Source organism: Eubalaena glacialis, chromosome 12 (genome assembly GCF_028564815.1).
Source record: "Eubalaena glacialis isolate mEubGla1 chromosome 12, mEubGla1.1.hap2.+ XY, whole genome shotgun sequence".
Taxonomy (NCBI): domain Eukaryota; kingdom Metazoa; phylum Chordata; class Mammalia; order Artiodactyla; family Balaenidae; genus Eubalaena; species Eubalaena glacialis.
The window spans coordinates 93711145-93736201 of NC_083727.1; the positions used below are offsets into that span (position 1 = coordinate 93711145).

General features: G+C 37.1%; 1 protein-coding gene across 1 annotated transcript in view; it reads left to right on the forward strand.

Moving 5' to 3' along the window:
- Window positions 1-25057, forward strand: part of COL19A1 (collagen type XIX alpha 1 chain) — a 322067-nt gene that overhangs the window by 76270 nt on the left and 220740 nt on the right. The window contains exons 10-11 of the mRNA XM_061207711.1: window positions 3099-3152; window positions 24118-24162. Coding sequence (XP_061063694.1) covers window positions 3099-3152; window positions 24118-24162 — 99 coding nt within the window. The remainder of the gene's footprint in view (window positions 1-3098; window positions 3153-24117; window positions 24163-25057) is intronic.

Genomic DNA, 25057 nt, shown 5'->3' on the forward strand with positions numbered 1-25057 from the left:
ATCCTTTTAGATTGAGTTTAGTTTCATATGTGGTTTGATCAAAACCAAACACATCTTCATTTTGTGAAATAATTCCTTAGGATTTTCAATTGATTAAATGTTTTAGTTTATTAAAACCTTGAGTTGTTATCTGCCACTTATAGTAAATATTAATAATTTAATGATAGTCATTTCTTCAAAAGATCACTCAGTGATTTAAGTATTTCATTCAAATCTGTGTCTTTGGTTCCCAATCTTATTTGACAAGACTGTTTTTAGATATAGTGTGCTAGTTTTTGCAATTTAATTTTTCTCATTCTCCTTTTTCTCATTTTACTTTTGGCCCAACGAGATAAAATGAGAAAAGTTTGGAGAATACAGTTCCCAAATCTCTTTCCAAATTATGTATTGCTCATTACAATATTTCTGAAGGTCTTACGTTTTAAGAATCCTTACTGTCATCTGTGGCAGCTTTATAAAGAGCAAATTTTACTTTATTTTTGCCTGTACCCTATGAGTTAGACAATGTTCTGAATAATCCTGTAAGTAAATCTTGTCCCACCTGGATCAAAACCCACCAATGGCTTCCTGTTTCCCTCACGATAACACTGAAGCTCTAACCACGGGCCACAAGGTTTCCCATAATGTGTAGAGCTCTCCCTACCCCACTACCCCTCCCTATAGTGTGGCTCCTACACTCTCCCCTTGTTCATGTCTGTTCCAAGGTCTTTGCACCAGGCTACATATACCTGGAATGTTCTTCTAGATATTCACATTTCTCTTTCCTTCACATCATTTAGGCTCTGTCTCATAAATCACTTTAAAGTCGAAAGGCCTCTTCTGACATCTCTGTGTAAAAAGCATCCCTTCATTCCACCTCTATCTTCTTTCTTTTCTTAGCACTTGTATTGTTACTTGACATGTTGTCATTATACCTCTATTTATTCCCCCACTAGAATATGAGTTCTGTGAACTGTTCATACATAGAACAGCACATAATAGGAGCTAAAAATACGTTGAATGAATGAACATTCTACCACAAGGAAAGTCTAAGTCATCAACTCAGCTGTTTCTAGAACCTGTGAATTCTATGCCCCAGTTGCCCAGTGGACCTTGCCAAGCAGGGCAAAGAGTCAGTCTGCAGAGAAAGAGCTAGATAAGCTAAATCGTTAAGAACTGTTATATTATTCACTAATGTTCTACTACACTTTTTCCTTTACAAACAAAAGCATTTTAAAAAAAATTTACCTAGTGACCTGATTAGTTTTAGCTTGATGTTACCCACTAGTTAATGGTGAATCAGAAATATTTGGAGAAAAGCCACAAGTTTTGTCATGACTTAGTGTTTATTTGCCTATTTTCTCATCCACACTGTGATGCTTCATTAGTCTGATTTACTGCTGCTTCCTTCTTCATAAAGCTTATGACCCCCTCTCATGGAGAAAGATAGTTTGAGATTCAACCACTGCTTATAAACACATAGCTGTGAGGAATATTCTGTATCAGGCCACCCAATCAGACCATCCTAACCATGCCCTCTGTCCAAGGCTAAACTCTGGATGACATTATTTGAAATAATTAATACTTTTCTTTCATTTAGACTCAATTATTGTAAGTTTCTGAACCTTTTAATTCCCTTTTCTTAGCAAATGTGGTTAGCAGCCTAATTACTTAGCAACCACATTACTTTCTCAGTTCTTTAATACCCTTGCTAATACCTTCACCCACTTCAGAGTTGAAATTCCCTCAGTTTTATAAAATAGCAGCTCAATTTCAATGTTCCTGAACCTAAGGAGGAGTGTGATCTGAGGTCTATTTGGGGAATGATTTTCCAGCTTATTTTTGTATTATTACCTTCCATATCAAGTTAATTTCCCGAAAAGTGTAGGCTTTATGAAATGATTGCTTTGTAGGTATACTTTTAGAGAAAATCAAAATCATTTAAGATGAAATGTTAACCTACTTGACTCTGTAGTCAAAAACTTTGGTATTGTTTTTTTTCTACTACCCCTACTCTCTAATCTCACTGTATGGAAGTTTCCATTTTGAGTGGTCTAGTGTGTTAACCCAGAGATTACTAGTGAATTTCCCTTTATTTTGTCTCCAATCTGACATTACTCAGGTGCCCGTTCTGAAGACACACCACACCAATAAAAAATAATTGAATCAAAATATGTTCATAATTTTTTAAAAGAAGGAATATTTTTCCCTTAGTAATAACCTCAAAGAAGCAAGATTTAATATTTATGGTTTTGAATTTTTGTCTGTGTCAATATGAGAAATAAAGAATATTTCTTCATCCTTTCTAATCCAATATTGAGCATATTGGATTAATTGACAGGTCCTTTTTTGTTTTTGTAATTTTACTCCATCTGATATAATCTCATCTAATCTATAGGAACTTGAAGTTTACATTTATTTGTATGCCTTAAATCTGAAATTAACATGTAATATCAGGGTAATGTATTATATACTCATAGAATTCTAATGTATTTATTAATCTCTACCAAGCATTAGTGATAGTTAGAGAGATTCATTCAGAAAGTTTACATTATTGTCCAGTGTCTCAAGGATAAATTTATTAGACTGAATTTGTGAAAGAGCCATCAAGGCAGATAAAGGTAGCCCATCAGCTTCACTGAGCAGATTTTTCCAGTTACGTGGATGAGCAGGGAAACTGACAAAAGGATTGACCCAGCTTCGGAGTGTTTTCCTGGAGGATGTAATGGAAGACCAGGCACACTAAATATAAAAGTATGGGTACCTTGGAGTCTGAAATTTCTTGACTTATTTGAATTGAAAGTACCAGGTACTAGTTGAAGTAACAGCGATAGAATCATTCCTTAACCTTTGATAGATATAAAAGAAATGAGAAAGCTGTACTGCATATGTCTGCGTGGAGAATGTCTAGTTTGAGTTTTGATTAGCACTCTGATATTTATTATTAACTTTCTGATAATTTATTAATTGTCAAAAGTGTAGTTTAATGACTTGTGAATAATAGGAAGAAAGAACTTAACAGCACACACTTTGGTGCGAGAAAAAGCAACTCATCTATGACACCCTTAGCAATTAATACACCTTTGTAAAAACTCCTAATGAGCATTTCTATATTTCAGGGTGCAGTTGGTCTTAAAGGTGAATTGGGTGCTCCTGGAATTCCTGGGGAAAAGGTATGTGGATCTGATCCTTGATTAAGCTTTGTAGCTATTTTACCAGGTTGTATCAGATAGGAAGGGAAAATACACAGAACAAGTCTTGTATTTCGGGGGGCGGGGGGCAGTCAGCAAACTGTGGCCCTGCAGGGCTGTCAAAAATTCCTGCTGTATGATTTAGTAAATCAGGTTTTACTGGAACACAGCAATGCTCATGTGTCTTCATAATGGCTAAGGCTGCTTTTGTGCTACACAGCAGTGTCTGGTAATTGTGGCAGAGATTCTAAAACGTTTACTGTCTGGCCCTTTGCAGAAAACACTTGCTTCAGAACATTAGTCATTATTCTAAGAGACCCAAGGCTTCTTAATTTCACTAGTTTATGTTTGGTATAGTATCTTTTTTGGGGGGGAGGGTTACTTATCGATATGTTTTATCTTTTCTCTCTTTCTTTCTTTTTAAATTGAAGTCTAGTTGATTTACAAGGTTGTGTTAGTTTCAGGGGTACAGCAAAATGATTCAGCTATACATATATATATATATATAAATCTATTCTTTCTCAGATTCTTTTCCCTTATAGTTTATTACAAGATATTGAATATAGTTCCCTGTGTTACACAGTAGGCCCTTGTTGTTTACCCATTTTATGTATAGTAGTGTGTATCGGTTAATCCCAAGCTCCTAATTTATCCCTCCCCCCCTTTCCCCTTTGGTAACCATAAGTCTGGTTTCTATGTCTGTGAGTCTGTTTCTGTTTTGTAAATAAGTTCATTTGTATCATTTTTTAGATTCCACAAATAAGCGACCATATGATATAGGATCTTTTAATATGTATTTCACTGCAGACATAAATTAAATAAACATTTAAAAATATAGTACCACATGAAATATGATAAATAAAAATACAAGAAATATATTTCAATCCATCAATAAAATGATTTTCACATTGTCTTCTCTAATACTGTAAAGATGATTCTAAATAATGAATCCACTCACAAGAGGTTAGCATACTTATTCAGGAAACTTAAAAAAATTGTTATATTTGTAAATTAAACTGCAATTACCTTGTCTTATTTTTAACTTAAATTGCTGAATTATTAGAGTTTCACATGCTGATGCTAAGAAAATTCTCTTCTTCACTAAAGTAAATTTAACATAAATTTCCATAGCTGTTCTAGCTGCGCTAATTATCAAGTGAGTACATTTTGCCTCATTATCTAGAGGGTCATGATCCCTGTGGTTATGAAGCTATCATTGTCACGAGGGAAACTGAAGCTGAAGTGGTAGGAGGTTCAGAACTTATTTTCTGAGTCCTTCTTAAACATGTCTCTGATATCTGACTGCTTCACTGATGTTACTTTGTTTCCTTTAGAAATTATTCAGCCTGATATGCAAATTCTTTACTCCTGTAAATGTTAGACTCAGTAAAACCCAACAAACTTTGTAAACAATGATACCTTGCTGCAAGCTAATGATTATTTGGGCTGCTGTCCTCTTGCTTAATCTTTCTGATGACATTAAACAAAGACACTTCAATAAGTAAAAGTTCCTTCAGACACTTGTTTAAAGGTCTGATTCCTTCAAAATGCCATTTCCCCAAGAGAATACTACTTAATCACCTAACTCTTGAAGAGATTGCCCAGTCCAAATTTGCTTTATATACCCATTTCACCAGTCTCTTCCTAAAATATATTCAGATTGTTTAGATTTCAGATCATTGTGATTTAAAAAATTACTTGAATATGGGAACTCTTTTTTTTTTTGCCAAGTACAGAATCACTGGAGAACTGGGACTATAAAATAGATTATTAGACTTCTTTTTTTTTTTTTTTCGCATATCTTATAGCTGAGTTATGCTACTTTTTTTTTAAATCAAATCATACATATGATTATAGAAACAGTAAAATGCCAGGCAAAATAGAAAAGACAAATTGAGAAAAGATAATTACAACGTACATACAAGAAAGGGATTACTTATACCACCATATGAACAAATATATATATATATTTTTTATACAGCAGGTTCTTATTAGTCATCCATTTTATACACATTAGTGTATACATGTCAATCCCAATCGCCCAATTCATCACACCACCACCACCATCCCCCGCCACTTTCCCCCTTTGGTGTCCATACGTTTGTTCTCTACATCTGTGTCTCAACTTCTGCCCTAAAAACCAGTTCATCTACCATTTTTCTAGGTTCCACATATATGCGTTAATATACGATATTTGTTTTTCTCTTTCTGACTTACTTCACTCTGTATGACAGTCTCTAGATACATCCACATCTCTACAAATGACCCAATTTCGTTCCTTTTTATGGCTGAGTAATATTCCATTGTATACATGTACCACATCTTCTTTATCCATTCGTCTGGTGATGGGTATTTAGGTTGCTTCTATGTCCTGGCTATTGTAAATAGTGCTGCAATGAACATTGTGGTACATGACTCTTTTTGAATTATGGTTTTCTCTGGGTATATGCCCAGTAGTGGGATTGCTGGATCATATGGTAATTCTATTTTTCGTTTTTTAAGGAACCTCCATACTGTTCTCCATAGTGGCTGTATCAATTTACATTCCCACCAACAGTGCAAGAGGGTTCCCTTTTCTCCACACCCTCTCCAGCATTTGTTGTTTGTAGATTTTCTGATGATGCCCATTCTAACTGGTGTGAGGTGATACCTCATTGTAGTTTTGATTTGCATTTCTCTAATAATTAGTGATGTTGAGCAGCTTTTCATGTGCTCCTTGGCCATCTGTGTGTCTTCTTTGGAGAAATGTCTATTTAGGTCTTCTGCCCATTTTTGGATTGGGTTGTTTGTTTTTTTAATATTGAGCTGCATGAGCTGTTTATATATTTTGGAGACTAATCCTTTGTCCATTGATTCGTTTGCAAATATTTTCTCCCATTCTGAGGGTTGTCTTTTCGTCTTGTTTGTGGTTTCCTTTGCCGTGCAAAAGCTTTGAAGTTTCATTAGGTCCCATTTGTTTACTTTTGTTTTTATTTCCATTACTCTAGGAGGTGGATCAAAAAAGATCTTGCTGTGATTTATGTCAAAGAGTGTTCTTCCTATGTTTTCCTCTAAGAGTTTTATAGTGTCCGGTCTTACATTTAGGTCTCTAATCCATTTTGAGTTTATTTTTGTGTATGGTGTTAGGGAGTGTTCTAATTTCATTCTTTTACATGTAGCTGTCCAGTTTTCCCAGCACCACTTATTGAAGAGACTGTCTTTTCTCCATGGAATATCCTTGCCTCCTTTGTCATAGATTAGTTGACCATAGGTGCATGGGTTTATCTCTGGGCTTTCTATCTTGTTCCATTGATCTATATTTCTGTTTTTGTGCCAGTACCATATTGTCTTGATTACTGTAGCTTTGTAAAATAGTCTGAAGTCAGGGAGTCTGATTCCTCCAGCTCCGTTTTTTTCCCTCAAGACTGTTTTGGCTATTCGGGGTCTTTTGTGTCTCCATACAAATTTTAAGATTTTTTGTTCTACTTCCGTAAAAAATGCCATCGGTAGTTTGATAGGGATTGCACTGAATCTGTAGATTGCTTTGGGTAGTATAGTCATTTTCACAATATTGATTCTTCCAATCCAAGAACATGGTATATCTCTCCATCTGTTGGTATCATCTTTACTTTCTTTCATCAGTGTCTTATAGTTTTCTGCATACAGGTCTTTTGTCTCCCTAGGTAGGTTTATTCCTAGTTATTTTATTCTTTTTGTTGCAATGGTAAATGGGAGTGTTTCCTTAATTTGTCATTCAGATTTTTCATCATTAGTGTATAGGAATGCAAGAGATTTCTGTGCATTCAATTTGTATCCTGCTACTTTACCAAATTCATTGATTAGCTCTAGTAGTTTTCTGGTGGCATCTTTAGGATTCTCTATGTATAGTATCATGTCATCTGCAAACAGTGACAGTTTTACTTCTTCTTTTCCAATTTGTCTTCCTTTTATTTCTTTTTCTTCTCTGATTGCCATGGCTAGGACTTCCAAAACTATGTTGAATAATAGTGGTGAGAGTGGACATCCTTGTCTTGTTCCTGATCTTAGAGGAAATGCTTTCAGTTTTACTGCATTGAGAATGATGTTTGCTGTGAGTTTGTCATATATGGCCTTTATCATGTTGAGGTAGGTTCCCTCTATGCCCACTTTCTGGAGAGTTTTTGTCATAAATGGGTGTTGAATTTTGTCAAAAGCTTTTTCTACATCTATTGAGATGATCATATGGTTTTTCTTCTTCAGTTTGTTAATATGGTGTATCACATTGATTGATTTGCAAATACTGAAGAATCCTTGCATCCCTGGGATAAATCCCACTTGATCATGGTATATGATCCTTTTAATGTGTTGTTGGATTCTGTTTGCTTGTATTTTGTTGAGGATTTTTGCATCTGTATTCATGAGTGATATTGGTCTGTAATTTTCTTTTTTTGTAGTATCTTTGTCTGGTTTTGGTATCAGGGTGATGGTGGCCTCATAGAATGAGTTTAGGAGTGTTCCTTCCTCTGCAATTTTTTGGAAGAGTTTGAGAAGAATGGGTGTTAGCTCTTCTCTAAATGTTTGATAGAATTCACCTGTGAAGCCATCTGGTCCTGGACTTTTGTTTGTTGGAAGATTTTTAATCACAGTTTCAATTTCATTACTTGTGATTGGTCTGTTCATATTTTCTATTTCTTCCGGGTTCAGTGTTGGAAGGTTATACCTTTCTAAGAACTTGTCCATTTCTTCCAGGTTGTCCATTTTTTTGGCATAGAGTTGCTTGCAGTAGTCTCTTATGATGCTTTGCATTTCTGCGGTGTCTGTTGTAACTTCTTTTTCATTTCTAATTTTATTGATTTGAGTCCTCTCCCTCTTTTTCTTGGTGACTCTGGCTAATGGTTTATCAATTTTGTTTGTCTTCTCAAAGAACCAGCTTTTAGTGTTATTGATCTTTGCTACTGTTTTCTTTGTTTCTATTTCATTTATTTATGCTCTGATCTTTATGATTTCTTTCCTTCTGCTAACTTTGGGTTTTGTTTGTTCTACTTTCTCTAGTTCTTTTAGGTGTAAGGTTAGATTGTTTATTTGAGATTTTTCTTGTTTCTTGAGGTAGGCTTGTATATCTATAAACTTCCCTCTTAGAACTGCTTTTGCTGCATCCCATAGGTTTTGGATCGTCGTGTTTTCATTGTCATTTGTCTCTAGGTATTTTTTGATTTCCTGTTTGATTTCTTCAGTGATCTCTTGGTTATTTAGTAACGTATTGTTTAGCCTCCGTGTGTTTGTGTTTTTTATGTTTTTTTCCCTGTAATTGATTTCTAACCTCATAGCGTTGTGGTCTGAAAAGATGCTTGATATGATTTCAGTTTTCTTAAATTTACTGAGGCTTGATTTGTGACCCAAGATGTGATCTATCCTGGAGAATGTTCCGTGTGCACTTGAGAAGAAAGTGTAGTCTGCTGTTTTTGGATGGAATGTCCTATAAATATCAATTAAATCTATCTGGTCTATTGTGTCATTTAAAGCTTCTGTTTCTTTATTTATTTTCATTTTGGATGATCTGTCCATTGGTGCAAATGAGGTGCTAAAGTCCCCGACTATTATTGTGTTACTGTTGATTTCCTCTTTTATAGCTGTTAGCAGTTGCCTTATGTATTGAGGTGCTCCTATGTTGGGTGCATATATATTTATAATTGTTATATCTTCTTCTAGGATTGATCCCTTGATCATTATGTAGTGTCCTTCCTTTGTGTCTTGTAACATTCTTTATTTTAAAGTCTATTTTATCTGATATGAGTATTGCTACTCCAGCTTTCTTTTGATTTCCATTTGCATGGAATATCTTTTTCCATCCCCTCACTTTCAGTCGGTATGTGTCCCTAGGTCTGAAGTGGGTCTGTTGTAGACAGCATATATATGGGTCTTGTTTTTGTGTCCATTCAGCCAGTCTGTGTCTTTTGGTTGGAGCATTTAATCCATTCACGTTTAAGGTAATTATTGATATGTATGTTCCTATGACCATTTTCTTAATTGTTTTGGGTTTGTTTTTGTAGGTCCTTTTCTCCCCTTGTGTTTCCCACTTAGAGAAGTTCCTTTAGCATTTGTTGTAGAGCTGGTTTGGTGGTGCTGAATTCTCTTAGCTTTTGCTTGTCTGTAAAGCTTTTGATTTCTCCATTGAATCTGAATGAGATCCTTGCCGGGTAATCTTGGTTGTAGGTTCTTCCCTTTCATCACTTTAAGTATATCATGCCACTCCCTTCTGGCTTGTAGAGTTTCTGCTGAGAAATCAGCTGTTACCCTTATGGGAGTTCCCTTGTATGTTATTTGTCATTTTTCCCTTGCTACTTTCAATAATTTTTCTTTGTCTTTAATTTTTGCCAGTTTGATTATATGTGTCTCGGCGTGTTTCTCCTTGGGTTTATCCTGTATGGGACTTGCTGCGCTTCCTGGACTTGGGTGGCTATTTCCTTTCCCATGTTAGGGAAGTTTTCTACTATAATCTCTTCAAATATTTTCTCTGGTCCTTTCTCTCTCTCTTCTCCTTCTGGGACACCTATAATGCGAATGTTGTTGCGTTTAATGTTGTCCCAGAGGTGTCTTAGGCTGTCTTCAGTTCTGTTTATTCTTTTTTCTCTATTCCGTTCTGCAGCAGTGAATTTCACCATTCTGTCTTCCAGGTCACTTATCTGTTCTTCTGCCTTAGTTATTCTGCTACTGATTCCTTCTAGTGTAGTTTTCATTTCAGTTATTGTATTGTTCATCTCTGTTTGTTTGTTCTTTAATTCTTCTCGGTCTTTGTTAAACATTTCTTTCATCTTCTTGATCTTTGCCTCCATTCTTTTTCCAAGGTCCTGGATTATCTTCACTATCATTATTCTGAATTCTTTTTCTGGAAGGTTGCGTATCTCCACTTCATTTAGTTGTTTTTCTGGGGTTTTATCTTGTTCCTTCATCTGTTACATAGCCCTCTGCCTTTTCATGTTGTCTGTCTTTCTGTGAATGTTGTTTTTGTTCCACATGCTGCAGGATTGTATTTCTTCTTGCTTCTACTGTCTGCCCTCTGGTCTAGACTTCTGTATTGTGGGGTGTAAAATAAGATTTAATTGGGTTTACACAATGAATAAAGGGAAAGTGGATAAAATTCCCCTGTTATATTTTAAAACAGAGTTTACTAAGATTGGTATAAAATACTGTTAATTGGGGCTTCCCTGGTGGCGAAGTGGTTAAGAATCCACCTGCCAGTGCAGGAGACATGGGTTCGAGCCCTGGTCCGGGAAGTTGCTCCCACGTGCCGCAGAGCAACTAAGTCCGTGTGCCACAAGTACTGAGCCTGTGCTCTAGAGCCCATGAGCCACAACTCCTGAGCCTGCGTGCCACAGCTACTGAAGCCCGTGCACCTAGAGCCCCTGCTCTGCAATAAGAGAAGCCACCGTAGTGAGGAGCTGGAGCACCGCAACGAAGAGTAGCCCCCGCTCGCCGCAACTAGAGAAAGCCCGCGTACAGCAACGAAGACCCAACGCAGCCAAACAATAAATAAATAAATAAATAAAATAAGTCTAAAAAAAAATACTGTTAATTGAATTCGGTGCAACAAGGTGACATCTCTTGGATCCTATTTGCGGAAACCAGGCATAAGGTGCTACTGACTGGCTGTGGAGGAGGCTCTCAGCTCCGAAAAGGAGTTCTCAGCAGGCGGGATGCAGTACAGGAGCTAGAGAGTAATCAAGAGGCTCAACCGCTGCAGAAGTTGATCAAATCAATCTTCATCAAGGACCGTGAGAGTAAGAAAGCAGCAGGCTGGGAAGTTAAGCATGCAAGCCAAGAACTTCTCCAGAAAAAAATAGAGTTTCTTAGAAAAGCAAGGGCATTTTGGGCTGAGTGAAGGAGGTGGAGCAAGATGTGGTGTTCCAGACAAACACAACTCAGAATTAAAGATGCTGTTGCTTTTCCTAGAAGCCCAGATCTGTAGAAAGAATTTCATGAGATGATTCATCCAACACTCCACTTAAAGTAAAACTGCAGTAGATATAAGGGAATATACTAGCTAGCAATGAATCATTTGGATGTAGTAATTCTGGGAATGGAAAGCCTCAGCCCTTTGGGCCTATTTGGTCAAACTGGTGACAAGTGTGAGTCTCACAAGATCTGTTTGAAGATGCTGTCTCCAGGGAACTTAAAAGCTGAAGTGTCCATCGACAGATCAATGGATAAAGAAGATGTGGCATGTATATACAATGGAATATTACTCAGCCATAAAAAGAAACGAAATTGAGTTATTTGTAGTGAGGTGGATGGACCTAGAGTCGGTCATACAGAGTGAAGTAAGTCAGAAAGAGAAAAACAAATACCATATGTTAACACATATATATGGAATCTAAAAAAAAAAAAAATGGTTCTAATGAACCTAGGGGCAGGACAGGAATAAAGACACAGATGTAGAGAATGGACTTGAGGACAAGGGGAGGGGGAAGGGTAAGCTGGGACAAAGTGAGAGAGTGGCATGGACATATATACACTACCAAATGTAAAATAGATAGCTAGTGGGAAGCAGCCGCATAGCACAGGGAGATTAGCTCCGTGCTTTGTGAGCACCTAGAGGGGTGGGATAGGGAGGGTGGGAGGGAGATGCAAGAGGGAGGGGATATGGGGATATATGTATACGTGTAGCTGAGTCACTTTGTTATACAGCAGAAACTAACACACCACTGTAAAGCAATTATACTCCAATAAAGATGTTAAAAAAAAAAAAAGCTAACGTGGTGAAGGAGAGGCCATATCCATGGTACTCTAAAACCAATGCACACTGTCCTGGCAAACTCTCTCTCATGTTTCCCCAAGCAGTCTCCACGAGTGTAATTTACTTGAGTCGCTCTCAGAGAGCCTCACAGACAATCGGAATTTGTGCAGCTTCCTGTGGTGCTAACCATGGTATGAGGCTGCACTTAGCCCTTGGGTCCTGGTTTCAGGCATCTTCAGGGACCTTCCCAGTATCTGTAGAATCACCAAGTCTTTGACCATATCCTCTCTTCAAGAGCACAGTCACTGGTGGTGCCAGGTCTACTTCTAACTTGTCACTTCATTTAGCTTTTAAAGGTATATAACACTCATCAGTGAAGAAATGTCACCTCAAGAGTGTTTTTCTCACTTCTATAATCCACAGGTTACCATTTATTTAAAATATCTCTAATGAATATACACAAAATGAAAATAACAAGAAAGCTACTATGTTATCTGACGGCATGCTTTATAAGTTTTAAATATTGGACTCCAATGAAGATACATCAATTTTTTTATTTTTTAAATTTCAGAAATTTTAAATTATAATTGTAAAGATGGGCACTTATGTTTGGGGTACAGTACTTCCGTTATTTTATGATGAAAATAACTTGATTGATTTTTCTAAGTTTCCAAAGAAAAATTATTCTTAAAGTGTTACGTATCCTCAGAGCCATGTCTCCCACAGGGTCTTAATGCATCTCCCAGAGTATGCATACAGCGTCCCTGAGCGTGGCCTGGATTCTGCTTCTCAACAGTTGTGATTCTTTGGGGTTCTTTTCTTAGAATTAGAAGTGCTTAAGAGTTCTGTTAAAAGACAAAATAAAAAAAGGTGAATATGCTCACTTGGAGCAAGAACATATGCAAAGTGCCATAGAACCTATATCTCAGGTATAATATTCTCAAAGTGAAGTTTTTTTTTAAGGTTTAATATTTAAACTAGAAAACTGATTTATATGAATGGAGGGAAGCCTATTCTGAGCAGCGTAGAGTAGAATTTGTATATTAACTGCACTTTATACTTACATACAATGTGATACAGTAATAAATGAAGTGATTTGCATATAAATCCCATTATCCTAAAATAAACCTACACTTTGAAGTTTGGCGAGGTGATAGCAGTAAATTTTTTTAAGTCAAGACCCTGAACAAAGTATTAGTTTCTTGAGGTGGCATTTTTCTTCTGAGGCCCAGGAGACTTTATGTAATATGGAATCATGGAGACTTTGAAGATGAAGAACTATAGCATTTAATTATGCTCTTTTGTAATTATAATACGCATCACCTTGTACAGACTTGCATAGGCCTTCTAACCTGATAGATATATAACCTTACTGCCAACACACCATAGAAAAATAACTGTCCCCTTTACGTTTACTCAGCACAGCTAGGATTTTGCCTAAGATATTTGGTAAGTTTTCTGTTATAGGTGCAAATAAGAAAATCTACTCTATGTAGCAAGGGTTCTTAGATATTAGTCACTGGTGACTTCTGGTCAGCTTGGTTGGACAGAAGCCACTGTCAGTCAAAACAAGTAAATTGGATGGTTCAGTTTCCAAGAGAGCTGAGTGGCTTAATGCATGAGATCACACAAGGGCATGCACACATATGTCATACACACACACACACACACACACACACACACAGGTGCTTACAACTCACATCCTCATGATATGCAGTGGGAAAATGAGATTGGCCCACTGGAGCAAATCCTGCCCACTGTCCTACCTCCAGACTTCACACTCAAAGCATGCTTGCATTTGCAACTTGAATATTGCCAACAAAACATTTCCTCACTCCCTGTTTCACTTGTGTATGTCATGTATCAAATATGTTTTTTGAGAAGTAAGGATAGTTTTTTAAAATAGGAATAATTATCTTCCAATAATCTTAATCCTAATAATGTGATAGTAAAAAATTAAATAAATATAGAGCCTAATGTATGCTAAAACCAATTTTCTATCTGCTGAATTACCTAGAATTTGTCCTAAAGTGTTTATTTTAGTGGGAAAACTTTTGATAAATTTATTTCACTTTTCGTGGGGTAGGTGTGCAGTAAGTGATAGCCCTCATTGTTCTATCATTCAGTTATTAAATACCCAGAGTTATAAACATCTTGGGTTTGAATCCCAGCTCAAATCCTTGCTCTGTGTAATTTGGGGCATGTCTCTTATTTACAGTTTCTAAGTTTTCTTTTTATGAAATGGGAAGTATATTGTACCTACTTCTAGTTTTGTCTTAAAGATTAGATGAAATAATTCATGAGATTGCCAGCTCAGTGCCTGATAAATAAATATTTGGTAAACAATAGATATAATTTTAAAAGAAAACAGTTTAATGATTCTACTATTCTAGACTCTAGCTTACTAAGAGACTAAGCTAGAACTCATTTGAGGGAATTTATATTATTTATTCAAAATATATTGAGTGGAAAAGTTAAAATAGAAGTCACATATCTTAGAAAACTTTGACTTCTTAAAACAAACTGGATATTAGGAATCTAATGAATTTTCAACCTAACCAAAAAATATGAGTACAAACTTTTACAATAATAATAATAGTGGCCATTTACTTTATAGTTATTATGTGCTAAATAGTATCAAGAGACTTCTTTACATTATTTCATTCATTCCCAACGGTATCTCTATGAGGTACGATTTATCATCACTGTTTCACAGATGGGGAAACTTCCCCAAAGTTTCATCGCTAACTACTAGTGAAGTCAGGATTGAATCTCTACCCGCGTGAATCCATGGCTCTGGCACCTTTACCGTATTACCTCGTCTGAAGCGTCCCTCAAGTGCTCACATTTCCTTTGCAGACAGTTCTGAATTAGATCTTAAATTCATTTATCTGCAGGCTAGAGAGGGAACTGCACAGGGGACTTCCTTCCTTCCTGCTCCAGGGAGAGCTGTGTCCCTTGTCTTGAAATCTATGGACCCTTTTAAAGTCTGCCTATCCTTAGAGATAACTCTCCCAGCCTCAGAAAATTGTGTCCATCTCTTGAAAATCATCATCATATGTTTTTCACCAAATGAAAGGATTGTGTCTCGCTTTACTTTCTGAAATAAGTATTATGAAAACAATGCAGTTTTATTTTGTCTGGTTTCCAAATTCCAAATTATATTTAAAAATATGCTTCAAAACTTCCCAAACCTGGCTCTCTGGAGATCCTGTCTGACCTCCAGGCAGGCCCATCATGGCCACACTGTCCAGATAAACCTTACCTCAGTGTCTAATCTAGAAACTTCTCTATTTATGCTCTTCTCCAAATATGCTTTTGATATTATATATATATGTGTGAATTTTATATTCATTTGATCAAATATATCTATAAGTTGTATATTTACTTGATCAAAAATACAAGTGTTTCACCTAGTACCGTGATGTTCTTTTTTAAAAAAAATCAAACTTGTAGAGGTAAAAAGCCATATGCATTAAGGCGCTTAAGAAGTGTATCTGATAGCGTGGTGAGAGAGTTGCCAAGTTGCATGTCTTAAAAATAGCTGGGCTAACTGTCCTCATTAAGAGCTGCTTTGTGTACCGGGTCTTTTCACCATCAACTCTGAAGCCCCAGCTCTTTGCAGGAGGGTGAGACCAAACTGGACAGATCCATTGTTCCCTAACTGTCTTTATATTTCTTTTCTGTTGGAAAATGAAATGACTGTGATCTATGAATCTTGCTTTTCCCTTAAAAAGACATTTTATGAGAAGACTGCAGCTTCAGGAAATAAAGGCAGATGCTGTTACAGTTTATGAAAGCATAGACAAGGCTGGTAGCTGTTGTGAATTATAATGAACTCTGCAACAGCCCTGGTCCAGATGTACCATTAATGCCTCAGATACTCTGAAACTTACAGGCATTTATTGAGAAAGCTAAAGAATTTTTTTTGTCATTTGGCTTTCTCCCTGCATTATCTAGTTTCATCCAGTTTGCCAGGGAAATTCAGAATTAAGATTAATTTCAGAGTTCCTCCCAAGATAAAAGAAGTTAAAATATCTATTAGTATGTGACAATTTATTGTCCAAATCGCAACACTAAATGAGGAGAAAAAAAAGTACAACACAGCTTTATTCTAAAAATGGGATATTTCCTTTCTGTGAAATTGTCAAGGTTTATGAAACAAGGATGAGCTCCACGTCAGGAGAAAATACCTCTTAAACAGAGAATCACACACATACTCCCGTATTTCAGAAAATCCTGCAGTGAATAAAGGTATAGTCAAATCTGGACATTAGACTGAACTTTTTATCATAACCAATTTCTATTCATGGTAAAAATGACTGCAGAGAAAACAATTTTGTCAGCCTGCTTCTTGCCCTTACTTACTGAAGTTACAAGAATGATACTTGAATTATCAATGAAAAATGACTGCCTTTACCTGGAGTAAGTCTCATTTAATTGTCTTATCTGCGGGCAGTATATTGATACAAGATAGCACTAAAAGAAGCAGAAACCCGGGCAGGACAGAGGTAACAGAAGGATAGGAGAAAGAAAAGGAGACCTGCTCACCCTGCAGGTGATTTTATTTCCTAGTGGTTTCTTACTGCCTCCTAATGCCTTCCACTCGCACCCCAAGTGGAGCAGTTGACAGAGAACACAGCAGGTGGGTGACAGGCTCAACACATGCAGTGGATCTGCACCCCGGCACTCGACTTTTATTTGCTAAACGGTTAGCCAGATTTTAAGAAGTTAGTCTGCTAATGTTCCTATTTGGTTTAATGCACTGTGAGAATCTAGCACACAGATATTAAAATATTGCCATAAAAAAGATCACACAGTCTCTGTTTCTCTGCATAGTTTAGTGGCTAATTATTGTAATCTTTTTAAAAAAATTTTTATTGCAGTAGAGTTGATTTACAATGTTGTGTTAATTTCTGCTGTACAGCAAAGTGATTCAGTTATACATATATATACATTCTTTTTCATATTCTTTTCCATTATGGTTTGTCACAGGATATTGAGTATAGTTCCCTGTGCTCTACAGTGGGACCTTCCTATATACAATAGTTTGCATCTGCTAATCCCAACCCCCCAATCCTTCCCTCCCTCCCCCTCCCTCCCCCTCCCTCCCCCTTGGCAACCACAAGTCTGTTTTCTATGTCTGTGCATCAATGTCTGTTTTGTATGTAAATTCATTTGTATCATTTTTTTAGATTCCACATATAAGTGATATTATATGATATTTATCTTTCTTTTTCTGGCTTACTTCACTTAGTATGATAATCTCTAGGTCCATCCATGTTGCTGCAAATGGCATTATTTCATTCTCTTTTATGGCTGAGTAATATTCCATTGTGTGTGTGTGTGTGCGTGTGTATGCACACACCCACATACCACATCTTCTTTATCTATTCATCTGTTGATGGACATCTAGGTTACTTCCATGCCTTGGCGCTATTGTGAATAGTGCTGCTATGAAAATATGGGTGCATGTATCTTTTCTAATTATAGTTTTGTCCTAATTATTTTATTTCTGGTGTAGATTACTGAGATACTCAATAGGGAATTTAGAGATGGAATTGTTATTTTGTATAGACGTCTACAAGTTCAGATAATAGAATTTTCTTAATGTGGCTGTGTCTAAAGGAGCTTTTTGCAGCCTAGTCAGGGTTGTCATAGCCTGTGGAAGGTCATGCATGAACTTGTTGGGTAAGAGAAGATTCGAGAGGATGACCACAGTCAGTGTCTTTCTTTCCTCCCACCATCACTGTATTTTCACAGATCACTGACTTCACAGCTCAAGAAAAGTTGCATCTATTTCATGAATTCTCCTTGGCCACCAGGCAGACTTAGCAGCCCTGCACTCTGCTCGTGTAGCACTTTGTTTACATTACCCACATAGTCTGTGTGTCTTGGTCCCCACTGTGAGCTCCTGGAGAACAAGGGCTAGGGGTCCCTCTCACACCTGTCACCCCAGCCCCGGCCCAGCGCGTGGCACCTCCTTGGTTCTGCATAATGTTTGTTGAGCGGTTCAGAGCTCAAGTCAATAGAGAAGAGAAACAGAGGGTGATTGTTAGAAAACCATGCCGAGGGAGGATTGGAAAGGCCCCCAGAGGCCGCGAGGCTTCGCTCCAGATCTCCTGTGCTGCCTGCAGAAGCGCACTTCAGGGAATAGGAGGGCCAGAGACTCTCCCGTGTCTGGTGAAGCTGACAGGGGTGCTTCGGGGGGCGAAACAGAAAGAGATGGAAGAGTGTGCAGCCCCAGAACCCATTTCCCTTGGAGACAACATGTCTCCCTGCTCTCTCCAGCATAAATCTCTAGGCGATTCTGCTGCCTTGTCCTCCCTACTAGGTTTGGAAATCTCCTGACTTTCTTACAACGTTGCTAAGGCATGTTCTTCCTCCAGACCTTCACAGCCATTTATCTCGGGTCTGAAGATAAGTAACCAATGCCTTCAGTGCATTGAAGCTCCAGTAGAAGTAACTGATACAGAGTGGAACTCTAAATTACTCAGCATGAGGACTACTTCGGACCAGAAATAGTCTGCAGTTACTGGTGTCTCACTGTCTCCAAGGAGGAGCTTACTGATGACGCTGTGCTTCTCTTTATACCTTCCGTTACCTCGTGTTAGAGCACTTGATTCAGATGTCACTTACTCCACTCTAGATAGTTCAGTGGATGATTTACACTAAATGTCCTCTGTTTCCCTGGTACTTTTGTGAAGCTTCAAGTTTACTTCAAGACTGCCTTCCAGCTAGTCTCACAAGAAAGTGAAAAGCCCACACACTCATTCTTAACAGATCCACTGTAAGAAAACCATACTGATGACATAGGAGCCTAGATTTTGTAATGGGGTCTTACAACATTGGCCAAGGCTCAATTCCCTAACTTTGCTGTAAGTGGAAAGAAACGTTTACGTCCCCAAACCATTTCAAAATTACTTGTTTTTTATTTGAATAAGTCAGCGTAATTTGCACTCCAGTAATTTGAAAAAGGATTGTAAAAATATCCTCTTTGAAAGGAAAACTTAATGGTTTTAGTTGACTACAAGTTCAATGTATGCACAAGCAAGTTAGCTTTAAAAAAGCAAGTTGTAGCAGTGCAGGTACTGTATAGTATCCAGAACAAGGTGTGTGTGTGTATGTGTGTGTATGCCAGTCCTAATCTCTGTGTGGTTGAGACCATATCTGGAGTGATGTGCTGAATTCTCAGTGCCACTTTTTAAAGGACAGTGTGTGCCCAGGCAACAGTTACTATAATATTAAGGGACTCCAAACTATCATTTGAAAAATGATTGGATTACTGAATAGGCTTGATGGTGACACAAAGGGATGTCATGTATAAGTCCCATATGATATTTGTCCTGTGTGAAATAAGACCAATGGACAGAAATTTGGGAAAGGTTAATTTGGGTTCAGAAGGCATTGTTTCAATATCCATACATCAAATTGTTTTGTTTTGCTCTCCACAATGCAAATTAAACAACAAACTAGCCTGACTTTAAGAAGCTTTCAATAGGGTCAGTACCTTAGCAGATTCTTTGGTGGAGCTGGTGGATACAAATGTATAAATTTACACCTGTCCCTGTATTTAAGAATACCCACCCTGCTTGTTTTCTAGGTGTGTGCCCTTGCATGTACTTGTGTGCACACAGATACACTCAGGTTAATAGTTTTTGAGAAAGTAGATGTTGGGTTCAGCTGCTGCTAACTCCCCACATTTATATTACTATGATTAAAACATGTATTGAGCATGTATTACCGATGGTGGGCTGGCTTTCTCTTCTTTGAAATGACCATAAGAATAAGTAATAATAGGGTCTCATTCGTTTTTGTTTAAGAATGTTTTAAATTTGCCTTATTCTGAGCATTCATGTGATAATATATCCCCATGTGTTAGCTGCATGAAGGATCCAGCAAATACAAAGAATTCAAAAAGTTTGAAGTTTTAAAACCCTATGAAGTATATAGTTTTTTTACTTAATTTATTTCTTGGAATGAAGTCCCAGAATATAGAAGGAAAAAATACTCTTCCCTGAAATAAAAGGACTCTGATTGGACGAGATAGCGGAAAAAATATAGGAGATACATGTTTTATTTCCTGAAATAGTTAGTTGAGTGGCAGGAATTTAGAACCATATAAAAATTAAATCTCGAAAGATTATGGCCTGAGTACAGCAGGACTGTTGTTGGAATTGTAGAGGTCAAGTTAGTGATACACAAAATCATAATCAGATTTACTTTTGGCTGCTTCCTTTATTGGTTTTCATGCTAGGATTCTGGCATTCCACTTCAGATATTTGTTCCAGCTATTTCACTCAAAACTCAATTTAAGTAAATTTACTCTTAATGAATATGAATTAATTAGTGGGAAAATATTGATATACTTCCAAGTGTACAGCAAATTCAAACAGAAGATTGTGTTCCTGGGAAACTTGCTCTAAGTAAAATGATAGGTCAAATTACATTTTTAAATATGGAAACAGTGTTATAAATAGGATCTCAGACTTTTTTTTTAACATCTTTACTGGAGTATAATTGCTTTACAATGGTGTGTTAGTTTCTGCTTTATAACACAGTGAATCAGCTATACATATACATATATCCCCATATCTCCTCTCTCTTGCTTCTCCCTCCCACCCTCCCTATCCCACCCCTCTAGGTGGTCACAAAGCACCAAGCTGATCTCCCTGTGCTATGAGGCTGCTTCCCACTAGCTATCTATTTTACATTTGGTAGTGTGTATATGTCCATGCCACTCTCTCACTTTGTCCCAGCTTACCCTACCTGCTCCCCGTGTCCTCAAGTCCATTCTCTACATCTGCAGGATCTCAGACTTTTTAATCAAAGTCTGAATGCCTAACTTTTTAAAGAAAAAAATCACCAAAACATAGTATATAACTTTCTGTTTTCCAGGATTAGGTCTAGTTATAAGGGAATTTTCGTTTACCTGCTTTATCTGCCTTTCTTTGCTTGGTCTCATTGGTACTAGGTTTGCAAACTACAGCCCTAAGGAGTGTGATTCTTTATTAAATGTCTTTCAGACAACATGTATTTCCTGCATAAGAAAAGACATTGATTCCAATGTCAAAGAAATCAGGAAAATTAATAATTTATCTTGTATGCCTAGCTGTGCTTACTTCCGGGAAATGAGCAGTGATAAAAAGGAGGTAAAATGAAATCCTTTGATCAGCTTTTCAGAAAGCCACCAGTTGCTCCTCAATCACACCTAAGTTTTTTTCCAAAGAGGTTACTTTGAATTCTGGAAAGGGTTTTTTGGGTTGCTCTGTGAAGTTGAAGACACGCTCTGTATTACACTAATAACATGGCATCGATGCTATCAGCAGCAATGTTAGATTTTGCCCTGCTTTATATTACACGTATTCATACATTGCCCATCTGGAGCTTGAATTTGTAATACAAAAGGGATGCAGGCCCTTCGATGGAAAAACCTGTAATAGAAAGTATATGCCGGAGAAACAAATTTTGAAAGTTATAGTAGATACAGGGAACATTGATTATAATCTTCTTTCAATAATGGGCTAAAATATTGATGGGAAGCCAAAAAAGAAGCTTCTTATTTCCTCCTGTGCTGAGACTGGGAGCATCGAGGGACAGCAAGAGTTTAGAAAAAACAGCTAATGTCTGCTCATCCAGTAATTTTAGGCAGGCATTTATTTGTTGGATAGAATTCAATTTGACCCCAAGCTGCATGGGCACCAGAGCTTTGAAACTGCGATTCAGAGTAAAGAAGGGCTCATTCTGTTGACATACATTAGGTTTTAGATAAAGTCCTGACAGGAGACACATAATCTGTTAATCTGTTAAACAAAATTTTGCTCTTTAAGACTATTTTCTTCTTTAGTTGTTATGCTACTTAGTAGTTTTTTTTTTTTTGAGATATAGTCAGAAACGAATATGCTAATTTATCCCTCAGGGACTGGAAAAATGACGAATGATTTTACATGATTATAAGTTTCTATGTCAGACATCTCTGGTAACTTTGAGAAAATCTGTGAGAATAAAATAAATTGGTTTCTGAATACCAAAGTTACAGACTTGAAGCTTCAAAAGTTTCCCAGTATCTCAAAATCTTTCACATGTTGCTGTGTCACGTAAAGCCCACTCATTTCCTGGGAAGAGTAATCAGTGGTGTCCATTGGGCTATCATGGAGCTTAGAATTATGTTTACAAAACAAATTTTTGGTCAGGAAAGAGCAGAGACCAATTAACACTGGCCATAGGAAAACATTTTAATTGCAACAATCGTAAAACCAGTGTCCATTAAAGAGAGAAACATTCTTCCTGTCAAGGAAGAATGGTACCCAGTTGACAGTGCATCTGGGTGTGACCCTAACCTGACATGTGCCAGAGGTGGGCCTTTAGGTGCCAGTCTTTGGAGCACATGACACATAGGAGTGAGCTGTGAGCAAAGAAAAAGGGAAGGAGCTACTGACATTGCTTTCTTTTTTCCAAAAAGTATTTTTGGCAGTGTAGGCTGTGTCAGTGTACCTTACCGGATTACAAACCATATCTTGTTATCGTGTGTAACTTGTAATATGATGTAAAACATTATATTGGATCAACCAGTGAAAATAATTCTGCTCCTCATGGACAAGTGGACATACTTCTGTAATGAGTAACAGCTCCATTTCCATAGAATGTTCCTTGGTGTCAAAAACTTGATTATTAAGTGAAATGGGAAGTTTCTAATATATTTGTGGGATGCCTCAGGTCTAGAACTATAACAACTTTTTAAATGATAGAAATATATTTATTACATAGATAAGTACATTGTATTTTATTGATGCTTCAACACTTGGCCACAAAGTTTTGCCTTTAGTGTTTAGTATATTCTGTGATGATAGCAGTTACACTGTGCAGCACAGATAATTTAATCTAGTCAAAGAAAAGCCTTAGTCTTTAAAATATGTTGTGTATATAGCAGTACACTGCTGGTAAAAATGACTAAGCCTTTCCAAAAATGTATTAATTGATGAAATGATAACGATCTCTTTAGGCTTAAACAGAACATATTATTGCTATTTTAAAATGAAAGATATGATTTTTCATATCTCATATCTTTCATATTTTTTTTGAAGATACGATTTTTTCTTCATATATTTGAATTTTATTTTAAAAACTCTAAGAAGTGATATCTAACTTCATTTTAGGTAATACTTTAAAAAAAACTGTTGTTTCATAAATGTTTGCTAGAAATAAAGAGGGTCAATAGAATTGGTAGTTTATTTTGAGCTTTCTAAACCTGGAAACTTGGGAGCCCAAGTCACATCCTTGAAGCAGCAGAATTCCTGAGGCTCCACTGGGAATGTGCACATCCTCCCAGGAGTATCTCGTTCTAGCTTGTGTGACATTTGCAAACCAGACTTGTCAAAGAGATGGCCCATGAATTCCAGTAATGGAAACTGATAGGCATCTGCTGAAAACCTTGGTACCCATCACAGGAACCAGATGGATGGAAAGAACTCAAAATTCTCCCAAGTAACTGTTTCAATTAGAACGGCATTGGACACGTCTTCAAAACTGATCTAAAGGCAATCAACGGGAATGAGAAAGAAAGTAGATATGCTTTATATATATAAAAATATTTTAAATAAATAAATAAATAAATATACATATATATATATATACACATATATGTGTGTGTGTGTGTATATATATATTTAGTTTTTAGATAAGAGGTCACTTACAAGCCAGAATGAAATCTTTTCCATGAGACAGTGCAGGTGGGTGATGAGGTGCGCAGAGACGAAGTAGGTGAACTTGAATTCCGGGTCTATATCCTGATTGTGTAATCATCTGTAAGAAGATGGTCATAATAGTTGTATCTACCTGATAGATTTGTTGTGAGAACAGTGCCTGGCCCATAGACAGCCTGTGTCAGACTTTAATGTTATGCCCAGAGGTTTAAAAGAGAGAAAATAAAATAAAGGGCACTAAGTAGCATGTGGGAAAGCATGGGCTGTGGAGTCTGAGAGACTTCCATTCAAATCTTAGGTGATGCTCCTAGTTGGTCACCTTGAGCATGCTACCGAACCGCTCAGAGCCTCCGTTTTCTTATTTTCTGAATGCAAGTACTAGTCCTGGAGTTGGGAGATGAGGGATGGGTGCAAAGCCCCCTGTACTTGATACACGTTCAGCATTAGGCTGCCTTTCCCAGCAACCCTAGAACAAATTGTTAAAAAACACAAAAATTTCTTTATTCACTTGTTTTTTATGGCTAACAGAATTTATTCTGTGTATTTCTTTTAGGGCGAAAATGGTTTACATGGCACTCCAGGCTTACCTGGTCAAAAGGTAAAGAGATTTTTAATGTTTCATATTAGTTAAGAACTTTAACATCTTGAAAGTTGAATGTGCACATAATATAGTGAAGATTTAGAAAATGTGTTTAATGAAATTGAATCCCCTGAGTCAACCACCACTTGAACTTTCTTTCCAAAGAGAACCCATGGAAGCGATCCCTTCTCAAAGGACCTACTTTAGGAGGGAGCTTTATCAGAGAGGTTTAGCCACATGCTTCTCTGGATGAGTGGGCAGTGATACTTCATGGGGGCCTGGGGAGTGAGCACAGCTGCTCTGGGAATGTTTTCACTGTGGAGTCTAAAATGAAGACTGGAACAGGCTTTACTACCTTTGACAGTGTGTGGTTACTTCTTTTCCGTTTTGTATTTCCCAGATTGAGCTAAACGTAATGGTTACAATGATATAAAACATTAAATATTACGAAGATGCTACAACTAATCTCTTCAAAAAATTCTTTCCGAATGATAAATTCATAATCAGTAGGGATTTTTGCATTGGCTAGGGTGCTTCTTTCTGGGCCTAGAATCTTTCTCCTTACCAAGGTAAACTTCATTTCACCCCTTTATTGTCCATGGGCTGATTTTTCCTCCTGGGAAGAAATATGATTGTATGTGACCAACATTATTGGAAACACAGAGACTGGTTTATTCCGGTTTCCTGAAGGGATGGGGAGCCCCTTCAGGTGGCGCCAGCTGTCATGATACCACCCAGATAATCCCGCCACAGGGGAGAGCATTATTGGTGCAATATTAGATGCCCACCAAAGCCAAGCATATCATTTCTATGCGCTGGAGAAGTTTTACAGATCTTAGCAACGGGAAGTCAGAAGTTACGATCGCATCTAGGTTTTGCTCTGTAGCTAAAAATTACCATTAAAAAGATATGC